We start from the raw sequence: 12,589 nt of genomic DNA on the forward strand, positions 1-12,589 counted from the left end.
TGAGTTTGAGTTTGAGGAAGATAATTTTAGATATTTTTATTCTTTTTTTTTTTTTTTTTTTGTATTTCTTGTATTTAAAATGGCATAAACAAATTAAAATGTGTGAAATTCCAAGTGTTCCAATCCTTTTGGAGGGCACAGTATCCTAACCTTATGATGAGTGTAAAATGAGTGTGATATTATTACTGTTTGGTTTAAGAAGGTTTAATTTTCACTGTTGCTGCACTTTGTGTCAAATCAATCATATTGTCAACTTGTACAGTGTTTAAATTATTCAGCTTCTGTCCAAACTTGAAAAAGGCCTGGCAAAACCATGAAGAAAGAGACAGATCAACTCTTCCTCTTCTTGATTTTTAATTTGGAGAATTGTTAGGTTGAAACCTTCAACAAAACAGAAATTGACATTCATCATCAAATCATTTTTTCAAACCAAAACACTATTATCATTTTGTTTATACTTGTACATTTCAGTCCATCCATACCAGTAGCCTCTTCACAGTTTGCCCAAGCTGAACAGTTGTGTCTCCTCTGATGTCTGAGGCAGAGTGATCCTGCTGATAACCCGCTGACAGGTGTCTTCATATGGAGCTAAATCCAGGCCAAAAGTTTTGTAATCTGAAAATAAAAAAGATTGAAAAATAAATTTTGAAACTGAAAATTCAGTTTGTTCTTGAATTTTATAATAATTTAAAAAGTATTATCAAAATAAAATAAGTGTAAGATATATACGTATTTTTCAGTTTAAATACATTTTTGATTCAGGTCTGTAATTTTTTTTTATCAATTTATTTCATTCATATTTCTGTTTTTCACCTTCAGATCTTTTTTTTTCACTTTCAGATCTTATTTTTTCAGTATCAACTTTTGGCCCAGTTCTGGTGTCGGAGGGCGTGGCTTCGATTGAGAGGGGCGTGGAAATGTGAGTGACAGGAGAGCCAACAGCCCTCACATGATGTTGCTTTCAGGAAACATGGGTACTTTGATAGATAATGACTTAACACTTTCTCTCCACTGTCTTTTCTTGATACCTGTAAATAAAGTGATGCTAAAGATGTCTATACAAGTAATTCTAGACCACAGGCTGCAGTGAAGTCTTACGAGCTTTCTAAGTGACACACAGAGCCAGGCTCAGCAGATTTGAAGGAAGCTTTAATATGGACAGAACCAAACAGACCGCCCGTAAATCCAAATCCAAAGCTGCCCGGAAGAGTGCTCCAGCTACCAGCAGTGTGAAGAAGCCTCGCCGTGACTCCGCTGCTACCCAGAAATCCACCGAGCTGCTGATCACAAGCTGCCCTTCCAGCACCTGGTGAGAGAAATCACTCAGGACTTCAAGACCGACCTCCGCTTTCAGAGCTCCGTTGTGATGCTCTGCAGGAGGCCGGCGAGGCTGACCTGGTCGGGAGCTTGTGGATCAGCAGCTCGGTGGATTTCTGGTAGCGGTGGATCTCTCTCAGTGCCTCAGTGCCGGGCCTGTAACGGTGAGGCTTCTAAACACCGCCAGCAGCTGGAGCGCTCTTCTGGCTTGGGATTTAGATGTACCGGCAGTCTGCTTGGTTACACTGTGAAACTGCCAGCCACTTTGTTACATCATTAAATTCACTATCTGGTACAACATACGGATCCACTAAATCAACTGCTACACGTCGATCACAATAAACAGCTTTATCTCGAGGGTTTAAAGCCTCATAATAAGCTTTCTTTCTCTCTATTTTCTTTCACGCGCCAGCCGCGTAGTAAATAAATGATGGAGACGGGAGCAGAGTCATTATCTATCAAAGGACCCACATTTCCTGAAAGCAACATCATGTGAGAACTGATTGCTCTACTGTCAGTCACAATTCTGTTATGTGCCGACGCGGGTTGAGGAGCGGGACCTGCGTCTGACTGAACCCAGCGCTAATAACCAGAAAGCGGTTCCAAAAACAAAACAATTTTATTTCCCCTCTTGTGCAATACTTGGTGTACAACATAAAAGTGCGTTTGTCTGGCGGAGTGAAGGAAGGCGCGCTCTCCAGCGCCCAAAGGGATCGAAGCCCGGCGCTTCTGGACTCACATTCACCGCCAACACCCCCCAGGTGGACACGACAAACTGACACTGTGAAGGATAGAAGAGGTGAGGTAAGTCAGCAGCTACAACTAATATCCTTTAAAGGCACACACTATCAGCAACACATTCAGGTCTGAATTTAAGCTTTATGTAAATGAGCAGCTTCTCACAACAGGTGGAGGATCATCAGTCCGCACGCCACGGCAATGAGAAGCAAACTGCACAATTCTCATCAATGTTCAAATATACTGCGTAACAAAATACCAAATTACTATTAACACTTATTCAGACAATCAATCACCTCTGATGTGTGTTGACAGCATGTGTCCCTCACCCGTCCTCCTTCCTTCACAGGCACGATGTGTCAAACCCAGGCGCGGCCCTCAGCGTCTCACAAACGAACGTCACAAGGTCGAGTTCCCGGCAATTCTGCTCAAATCACTCATGGCTTAAAATGCAGAACGCCATCTCATTATCTGCTTCAGATGAAAGTCTTTAAGCTTGCACGTGAGCATCATCCACAGGTGCTGCGAGTCATTAGGCCTGCACATGAACATCCTCCACAAGTGCAGCCAATAATGTTGATGAGGGTGAAGGATTCTTCTGCCAGCACCGTCTCCACAGACAAAAACCAGTTTGCATACCACCTGGAGAGCAAAGAAAAGAAAACAACACCAAAATGTCCAGCCAACCCCCCAACACACAACAAATTCCACGCCCCTCTCAATCGAAGCCACGCCCTCCCACGCCATAACAGGGTCAAAAGTTTGAAACTGAAAAAATAAGAACTGAAAGTGAAAAAATAAATATGAATGAAAATAAATTATTTGATCAAAATAATTCCAGAGCTGAACCAAAAATTTATTTAAACTGAAAAATATATATCTTACACTTATTTTTATTTTAATAATACTTTTTAAATGATTATAAAATTCAAGAACAAACATTGAATTTTCAGTTTCAAAATTTTTCAATCTTTATTTATTTTCAGATTACAAAACTTTTGGCCTGGATTTAGCTCCATATCTTCAGTCAGCTAATCAGCTGGAGTCAGTTTGGGGAGGGAGCTCACTCCTTCACCCTTCCTGCAGGTGGCATACTATGACTGACTTTGACTGACTGATTTTTGACTTTGACTCAACACATATCGTATATCATATTGATATGAAAATTCAGTAAGGTATATCTTCTATTATACATTCCAAATCTAAAGTGGAAGTCTACCAGTGTTTACTAAAGTGCACCTAAATATATATATTTTTTAAAAAAAAAAGAGAGACAGAGTATTTCCACTGAGGTGCCTGGTCTTGAGAACCAGGGATGGTCGGTTGAAAAGCTTTTTATCCCATGGGAACTCTCCCTACCCACCTAAGCGGCTCAAGAATATGGACAGCATGTATATCAATCAATTCAATCAATTTTTTTATATAGCGCCAAATCACAACAAACAGTTGCCCCAAGGCGCTTTATATTGTAAGGCAAGGCCATACAATAATTATGTAAACCCCAACGGTCAAAACGACCCCCTGTGAGCAAGCACTTGGCTTCAGTGGGAAGGAAAAACTCCCTTTTAACAGGAAGAAACCTCCAGCAGAACCAGGCTCAGGGAGGGACAGTCTTCTGCTGGGACTGGTTGGGGCTGATTGAGAGAACCGGGAAAAAGACATGCTGTGGAGGGGAGCAGAGATCGATCACTAATGATTAAATGCAGAGTGGTGCATACAGAGCAAAAAGAGAAAGAAACAGTGCATCATGGGAACCCCCCAGCAGTCTACGTCTATAGCAGCATAACTAAGGGATGGTTCAGGGTCACCTGATCCAGCCCTAACTATAAGCTTTAGCAAAAAGGAAAGTTTTAAGCCTAATCTTAAAAGTAAGAGGGTGTCTGTCTCCCTGATCTGAATTGGAGCTGGTTCCACAGGAGAGGAGCCTGAAAGCTGAAGGCTCTGCCTCCCATTCTACTCTTACAAACCCTAGGAACTACAAGTAAGCCTGCAGTCTGAGAGCGAAGCACTCTATTGGGGTGATATGGTACTACGAGGTCCCTAAGATAAGATGGGACCTGATTATTCAAAACCTTATAAGTAAGAAGAAGAATTTTAAATTCTATTCTAGAATTAACAGGAAGCCAATGAAGAGAGGCCAATATGGGTGAGATATGCTCTCTCCTTCTAGTCCCTGTCAGTACTCTAGCTGCAGCATTTTGAATTAACTGAAGGCTTTTTAGGGAACGTTTAGGACAACCTGATAATAATGATTACAATAGTCCAGCCTAGAGGAAATAATGCATGAATTAGTTTTCAGCATCACTCTGAGACAAGACCTTTCTGATTTTAAAGATATTGCGTAAATGCCAAAAAGCGTCCTACATATTTGTTTAATATGCGCTTTGAATGACATATCCTGATCAAAAATGACTCCAAGATTTCTCACAGTATTACTAGAGGTCAGGGTAATGCCATCCAGAGTAAGGATCTGGTTAGACACCATGTTTCTAAGATTTGTGGGGCCAAGTACAATAACTTCAGTTTTATCTGAGTTTAAAAGCAGGAAATTAGAGGTCATCCATGTCTTTATGTCTGTAAGACAATCCTGCAGTTTAGCTAATTGGTGTGTGTCCTCTGGCTTCATGGATAGATAAAGCTGGGTATCATCTGCGTAACAATGAAAATTTAAGCAATACCGTCTAATAATACTGCCTAAGGGAAGCATGTATAAAGTGAATAAAATTGGTCCTAGCACAGAACCTTGTGGAACTCCATAATTAACTTTAGTCTGTGAAGAAGATTCCCCATTTACATGAACAAATTGTAATCTATTAGACAAATATGATTCAAACCACCGCAGCGCAGTGCCTTTAATACCTATGGCATGCTCTAATCTCTGTAATAAATTTTATGGTCAACAGTATCAAAAGCAGCACTGAGGTCTAACAGAACAAGCACAGAGATGAGTCCACTGTCCGAGGCCATAAGAAGATCATTTGTAACCTTCACTAATGCTGTTTCTGTACTATGATGAATTCTAAAACCTGACTGAAACTCTTCAAATAGACCATTCCTCTGCAGATGATCAGTTAGCTGTTTTACCAACTACCCTTTCAAGAATTTTTGAGAGAAAAGGAAGGTTGGAGATTGGCCTATAATTAGCTAAGATAGCTGGTCAAGTGATGGCTTTTAAGTAATGGTTTAATTACTGCCACCTTAAAGCCTGTGGTACATAGCCACTAAACAAAGATAGATTGATCATATTTAAGATCGAAGCATTAAATAATGGTAGGGCTTCCTTGAGCAGCCTGGTAGGAATGGGGTCTAATAACATGTTGATGGTTTGGAAGAAGTAACTAATGAAAATAACTCAGACAGAACAATCGGAGAGAAAGAGTCTAACCAAATACCGGCATCACTGAAAGCAGCCAAAGATAACGATACCGTCTTTGGGATGGTTATGAGTAATTTTTTCTCTAATAGTTAAAATTTTGTTAGCAAGAAAGTCATGAAGTCATTACTAGTTAAAGTTAATGGAATACTCAGCTCAATAGAGCTCTGACTCTTGTCAGCCTGGCTACAGTGCTGAAAAGAAACCTGGGGTTGTTCTTATTTCTTCAATTAGTGATGAGTAGAAAGATGTCCTAGCTTTACGGAGGGCTTTTTTATAGAGCAACAGACTCTTTTCCAGCTAAGTGAAGATCTTCTAAATTAGTGAGACGCCATTTCCTCTCCAACTTACGGGGTTATCTGCTTTAAGCTACGAGTTTGTGAGTTATACCACGGAGTCAGACACTTATGATTTAAAGCTCTCTTTTTCAGAGGAGCTACAGCATCCAAAGTTGTCTTCAATGAGGATGTAAAACTATTGACGATATACTCTATCTCCTTACAGAGTTTAGGTAGCTACTCTGCACTGTGTTGGTATATGGCATTAGAGAACATAAAGAAGGAATCATATCCTTAAACCTAGTTACAGCGCTTTCTGAAAGACTCTAGTGTAATGAAACTATTCCCCACTGCTGGGTAAGGCCATCAGAGTAAATGTAAATGTTATTAAGAAATGATCAGACAGAAGGGAGTTTTCAGGGAATACTGTTAAGTCTTCTATTTCCATACCATAAGTCAGAACAAGATCTAAGATATGATTAAAGTGGTTGGGTGGACTCATTTACTTTTTGAGCAAAGCCAATAGAGTCTAATAATAGATTAAATGCAAGTGTCGAGGCTGTCAGTCTCAGCATCTGTGTGATGTTAAAATCGCCCACTATAATTATCTTATCTGAGCTAAGCACTAAGTCAGACAAAAGGTCTGAAAAATTCACAGAGAAACTCACAGTAACGACCAGGTGGACGATAGATAATAACAAATAAACTGGTTTTTGGGACTTCCAATTTGGATGGACAAGACTAAGAGACAAGCTTTCAAATGATTAAAGCTCTGTCTGGGTTTTTGATTAATTAATAAGCTGGAATGGAAGATTGCTGCTAATCCCCGCCCCGGCCCCGTGCTACGGCATTCTTGACAGTTAGTGTGACTCGGGGGTGTTGACTCATTTAACTAACATATTCATCCTGCTGTAACCAAGTTTCTGCTAAGGCAGAATAATCAATATGTTGATCAATTATTATATCATTTACCAACAGGGACTTAGAAAGAAGAGACCTAATGTTTAATAGACCACATTTAACTGTTTTAGTCTGTGGTGCAATTGAAGGTGCTATATTATTTTTTCTTTTGAAGTTTTATGCTTAAATAGATTTTTGGCTGGTTATTGGTAGTCTGGGAGCAGGCACCGTCTCTACGGGGATGCGGTAATGAGGGGATGGCAGGGGAGAGAAGCTGCAGAGAGGTGTATAAGACCACAACTCTGCTTCCTGGTCCCAACCCTGGATAGTTCACGGTTTGGAGGATTTAAGAAAATTGGCCAGATTTCTAAAAATGAGAGCTGCTCCATCCAAAGTGGGATGGATGCCGTCTCTCCTAACAAGACCAGGTTTTCCCCAGAAGCTTTCCCAATTATCTATGAAGCCCACCTCATTTTTGGACACCACTCAGACAGCCAGCAATTCAAGGAGAACATGCGGCTAAACATGTCACTCCCGGTCCGATTGGGGAGGGGCCCAGAGAAACTACAGAGTCCGACATTATCATGTAAATGTCACTTATTGTATATAAGTGACATTTACATGACAATTTATATGACAATATTGAGATACGATAATTTGTCCATATTGTACAGCCCTACTGTCAACTAGCTGAAAACTTTGAATATTAATTAACATCTACATTTAAAAAAATGCTTAAAGTGGCAGGCGGTTAAGAGGGCTGTAATTAGAGGGGTCAGCTGAAAAGCAAAAGGTGGGGGGTATGGGGGGCAGAGCCCCTCCAGAACTGAAAGGTTTTAGTCATGCTCATGCTCCCAAGAACAATTTTACTGAAAAGTCTAAAGGACCTAAAGGATATGGTTAGGTGGCGAGGAGCTTTTCCAGGCATGTGAGAGGCAAAGAAAGAGAAATGCTTTAAAAGGTGGGGGTCTGGCGGGGGGGGGGGTGGGGGGGGGGGGGGGGGGGGGGGGGGGGGGGGGGCAGCGCCCCCAGCAGCTGAAAGGTTTTTGCCATGCTAATGCTCTCTTGAAGCATTTACTCAAAATAAAGTCTGAAGGACCTAAATGACATGGTGGATGCTGATGAGCTTCTCTCCTCTCGCTGAATTTGGCAGCGAGAGAGAATATCTGATACAGCATGTTGGGAAGTGAAATGCACGGACCCACGCCAGGGGGCGTAAATGAATTCAAAATATTAGGAATTCAAAATAAATGACAATTTATTATGCAAATGTGCAACACAACCAATATGCTTGAGTCACATAACCAAATGGTGATGCGTGGGCAGGCTTGAGGGTGAGACGCTATCCAGGAAGAGCCGGGACCCACGAAGTTCTACCGGCCCTGGGAAATGAGAGGGTTGTCAAGGATGCCCAGCAACAGTACCCAGACCCTCAGCGCTCTTAGTCATCTCTTTATCCCATCTTCCGCCTAATCTAAAGTTCTACATTTCTGCCATTCAACCAAATGAGCTTGTCATCCTGGAATTAATCAGACTCTGGACCTGCTCAAACACTTCTGGTGGCCCACACTCCAGTCAGATGCAAAGGACTTTGTCTCCTGTTGCACCATCTGCGCCGGGGGTAAATCATCACACTGGCCACTGGCTGGCCTCCTACAGCCCTTGCCTATGCCTGTTCACCCCCCGTCACATTTCTGCATGGGCTTCATCATCAGACTTACCCCCACGATCGTTGAGTGTTTTTCCACAGCACCACACTTCGTGGCCCTCCCCAAATTCCTGTCCTTCTAGGAAACTGTGGACCTCCTAGTCCACCATGTGTTTCAGCTGCATGGCATTCTACTGGGTATTGTGTCTGACTGAGGTCCTCAATTCACGTCCCATGTGTGGAATGCCTTTTGTACAGCTCTTGGGGCCTCAGTCAGCTTGACATCTAGCTTCCATCCCCAAAAAATTAACTTCGATAACAGATAATCGAAAAGTTATCTTTGATAAAGATAAAACACCTAAAAATGTATCGGAAGTTACAGATAACTGATAAATTCTGATATTGTCTCTGGTACATTTGCAACTACTAATAAACTGAATTTGAGATTTAACACCACAACAGCTTCTACTAATATTAAAAGTAACAACAGACCCAAACAATGAGGCCACACTTCTGTCTTTGAACATCTTGCCCCCTGTTAGAAGCGCTTGTTTACTACACAGCTTCCAGCACAGAGGCACTCTGAGAGCAGCCATAAAGCCAGCTCTCTATCAATTACAACGCTCCCGTCAGGCGGAGGTCTTGGAAAATAAAGTCGTGCTGACTTATGGTTTTGATTTATAAATAACAATACTGATAGAATAACTCCATTAATGTCAATTCTGTAATTTGTACAAAGTTAAAATATAATAAATATTTTAATGTTGAATAATGCACTAATTCTGAGGTTTTGTAACAAACACAGACAGATCACAAAGGATTCTGGGTAAAAGTGCCTCTGCTAAACACTGATTGGTTCAGTCATTCATTATGTAAACCAACACGTTAATGTGACGTGTGTCGTGTGTTGGTGCTTAAAGATAAATGTGCTTTTGTAAAATATTCCATTTTTATTTGTAAAACAGGCACTTTTACAGAGCCCTGGAAGTGTCATCGCCAAATGTTTTGCATGTGAAGAGAATGTGCGCTCATTTTATTAGTGCCGTGCACACATTTGATGATGTTGTGCACTCAATATTGCCTTGACACATAAATGTTGGCTTTACACTGTGCAAGTTTTGGCCCTTTTTCAGATGATTTTTCATTCGTGCGAGAATTTTTTGGACCGAGTTTCAGGTTAATCGTGCGTCCTGCATCGTGTAGTTTACATGGAGTAACAAGCTGCGTTTAACATCTCACGACCACCTCCTGATCGCCGATCATATGGTCGAATGAAAATTAAACCTGTTTGATATTATTGTGGTCAGCCGTCGTGAGGGTATCCTGCTGCTGAAGAGCTACAAGCGTCCAACCGCTCGCACTGTGACTGTGCAAATACCGCAGAGCTGTCTTGTAATGTTTTTTTTGTTGTTGTTTTGTTTTTAAACTTAATTTGTAAAAAAAAAAAAAAAAAAGCCATTTGCAAAGCCAAAAGTTGATTTGACAACCATCTGATATAACCGGGGTCAAAATAAATAGAACACTAACATCTACTGGTGCCCAGATGCTTAGTACTTAGGGCAAATACTGCCATGAACACTACTGGCCAGTAGATGGCAGTAGAAACCTGAAAAACTTGCCAAAACAAAATTCCAGATAATCCATGTCGCTACATTTAAGATGTATGGGAATTTAACAAACGCAAATACAATAACGTCTATAAACGCAGAGAATATATTCACGAGAGTTTTAGGCACTAGAGTTTAATGCTGCTGTCCGTGGAGCCTGAACAGAGTGTCTGAAATGCATTGTCCTGTCGTGAACATACTGAGATTAGACTAGCCTACCCATAATGCACTGCTGGGCACAGCATGTGCTCACTAAAACCTTCAAATTAGCACATTACTTTAAAACTAAAACATATATCTGATATTTTCACTTTATGAAACGTCCGACATGACAATAATTTTAAATAACGTGTCCAAAATTAGTTTGGTTAAAAATTTGAACCATAAGATAAAATGTATGCCTCTGGATGACTTGGGTGATATTGCCAGTGTATCAGTATGGTGTTAAAGGAAAATTTTTTTTTTTTTAGACCAGTTCTCTTTTGCCTGTAGAGGATAGAGTGGTTTCTTATGGAACCAGTTATCTTCTGTTTGCAGAGGATAGAACTATGCATCTGTTAGGAAACTTTTAACAGGTAGGTGTTCAACTGATTTTAAATTTTAAAAGTGTTGTCGCTGTTTGTTATCGGACGATAATTAGTCTGATAATGGTTTTTAAAGTTATCTAAAAAGATAATCCGATAATGAAACATTATCTTCGATAATTACACTATGTAACACAATTTTTGTTCCTGGCTTATAAGTGTTATATTTCAACTACTTATGTCTAAAGTCTTTGATTTTATTTTTTTAATGTTCTAGAAAGTTCTAAAAGTTTCTTGAAATTTCTAGATAATTCTGGAAACTTCTAGAAAATTCTGGACAGTTCTAGCAGTTAAGAATATTCTAGAAGACTACTCACTAGTAGTGAAGGCGAATCGAGAATATTCTTGAAAACAAATTTCAAAATATCACTGTCCTGATCACAGAAGCAATGTTTCTGTGGAATAACAGCTATTTTCTATTTATTTAAGGCATAACACGTTAGGAAAACACACTGTGTACCCAGGAACAAAACTAAATAAAATTTGTTACATAATGTTACTGTTATCGGATTATCGGAACTGTGCCTACCACTGTCGGGGAGTGATGCTGTCTCTCTGATTATTGGGTACACCTGTGGCAGGTGCAACACTTGCAAGTAATCACTCCTGCTGAATTAACCTGGACTCTCCACTCCACTCTTGCCATAGTCTACAGCTCTGGCTGTGGTAACAGTTTGTTCTAGTCTAGTTACTTTTGCATCCTTAGAAATTCTGTGTCTTTTGCCGCTCAGTTCCCTGCCACCATCAGCTCTACTGCTTCCACCTGGCCCTGGCTTCTCCACTCATGCCTCTCTCCCCGATGGCCGTGTTCCTTCCTCCTTTGCCTCCACGACTGCTCTTAGATTCACCATTACCATCAGTTGTAGAGAAGCTTGAATCTTCGACTGGACTGGGTTGCTTGACGCGAGGACGTTTTGCTTCAAATCGCAGAAGCTTCCTCAGCTATAATTCTTGCTCTGGTGTCTGACTTCTGTCTTGACTCTTGTAGAGAAGAAAATACAGAAGTCAACAAAAGCTCCCTTGATGACTCTCGTCGTCAAGGGACCCATCAGGAGAGGCTTCCGTCCCATCATTAGGAGGGACAGCTGCCCTGTCATTAGGAGGGTGCTAACTAGAGCACAATAGGTGCTAATTAGAGCTACTGTTTAGTCACTAGCCTATAGCAGTCGGCCTCTCGGTAGGAGGGGTCTGGTTAGGTTTAAAAAACTCCAGCTTTTGTGGCTTCTGTTTATTCTTCTCTACAAGAGTCAAGACAGAAGTCAGACTACCAGAGCAAGAATTTTAGCTGAGGAAGCTTCTGCGATTTGAAGCGAAACGTCAAGCAACCCAGTCCAGTCGAAGATTCAAGCTTCTCTACTATGGAAACCACCTGGACACTGAGAGCCTACACAGAAACTTACCATCAGTTAAATAAACCTTTTGTCATCTTAACCTGCTACCTCATCCCAATGGAGTCAACTTCATTAGGTTGTGAACCTGACATGTTCCCTCACAGTGTCAGTGATCCTCCTCATCTGAGTCTCACTAAGTTCATTCATGAAGGAAAACGTCACTGATGATGTCTTTAGTTCCACGTGTTTGGAAGAGCAGCCAGTCTACAGTCTAAATATTTAAGCACATGAGAATAAACCCGCCCTTTACAAATACTGTGTCAATCATCCCAAGATTGTAGCTCCGCCCCCGGCTCACTCTCCAGTGCGTGGTACAGCAGGTTAAAGTCGTCCCTGCTCTGCGGCTTCATCCAGCGCTGCTGTCGGTCTCTGAGCTGCTCCTCTTTCTCCTCCCTCCTCCTCCTCTCCTGCACGTCCATCCAGGCCAGACGCCGGTCTCGGTCCCTCCTGAGCTGCTCCACCGCCTGACGGGCCAACCAGCGCCGTGCTGCCGTCTGCAGCCGGATCACCTGGTAGAGGGAGAACCCGGGTCACAATCAATAATCCACAGGATCCAATTACATACCAGCATACTGCTGAAGTCCTTTATGACATCATAATGATGACCTCAGCTGTGTTTCATAGAGCTCAATCAACCCGTTCACATGAGTGAAATGATCTCGTCAGTTTTTGCTGCGAACATTAGACAGAAAAAAATGGGGAAAAATCCGCAACACTGGTTTAAAGCTCCCAAAATCTTTTATTGACTAAAAA

The 12,589-nt window shown here is 41.3% G+C and overlaps 1 protein-coding gene across 1 annotated transcript in view; it reads right to left on the bottom strand.

Moving 5' to 3' along the window:
* Positions 1-12,589, bottom strand: part of iqub (IQ motif and ubiquitin domain containing) — a 123,559-nt gene that overhangs the window by 61,973 nt on the left and 48,997 nt on the right. The window contains exon 6 of the mRNA XM_034179750.1: positions 12,135-12,345. Within this exon, the coding sequence (XP_034035641.1) occupies positions 12,135-12,345 (211 nt within the window). The remainder of the gene's footprint in view (positions 1-12,134; positions 12,346-12,589) is intronic.

Source organism: Thalassophryne amazonica, chromosome 1 (genome assembly GCF_902500255.1).
Source record: "Thalassophryne amazonica chromosome 1, fThaAma1.1, whole genome shotgun sequence".
NCBI classification, from domain to species: Eukaryota; Metazoa; Chordata; class Actinopteri; order Batrachoidiformes; family Batrachoididae; genus Thalassophryne; species Thalassophryne amazonica.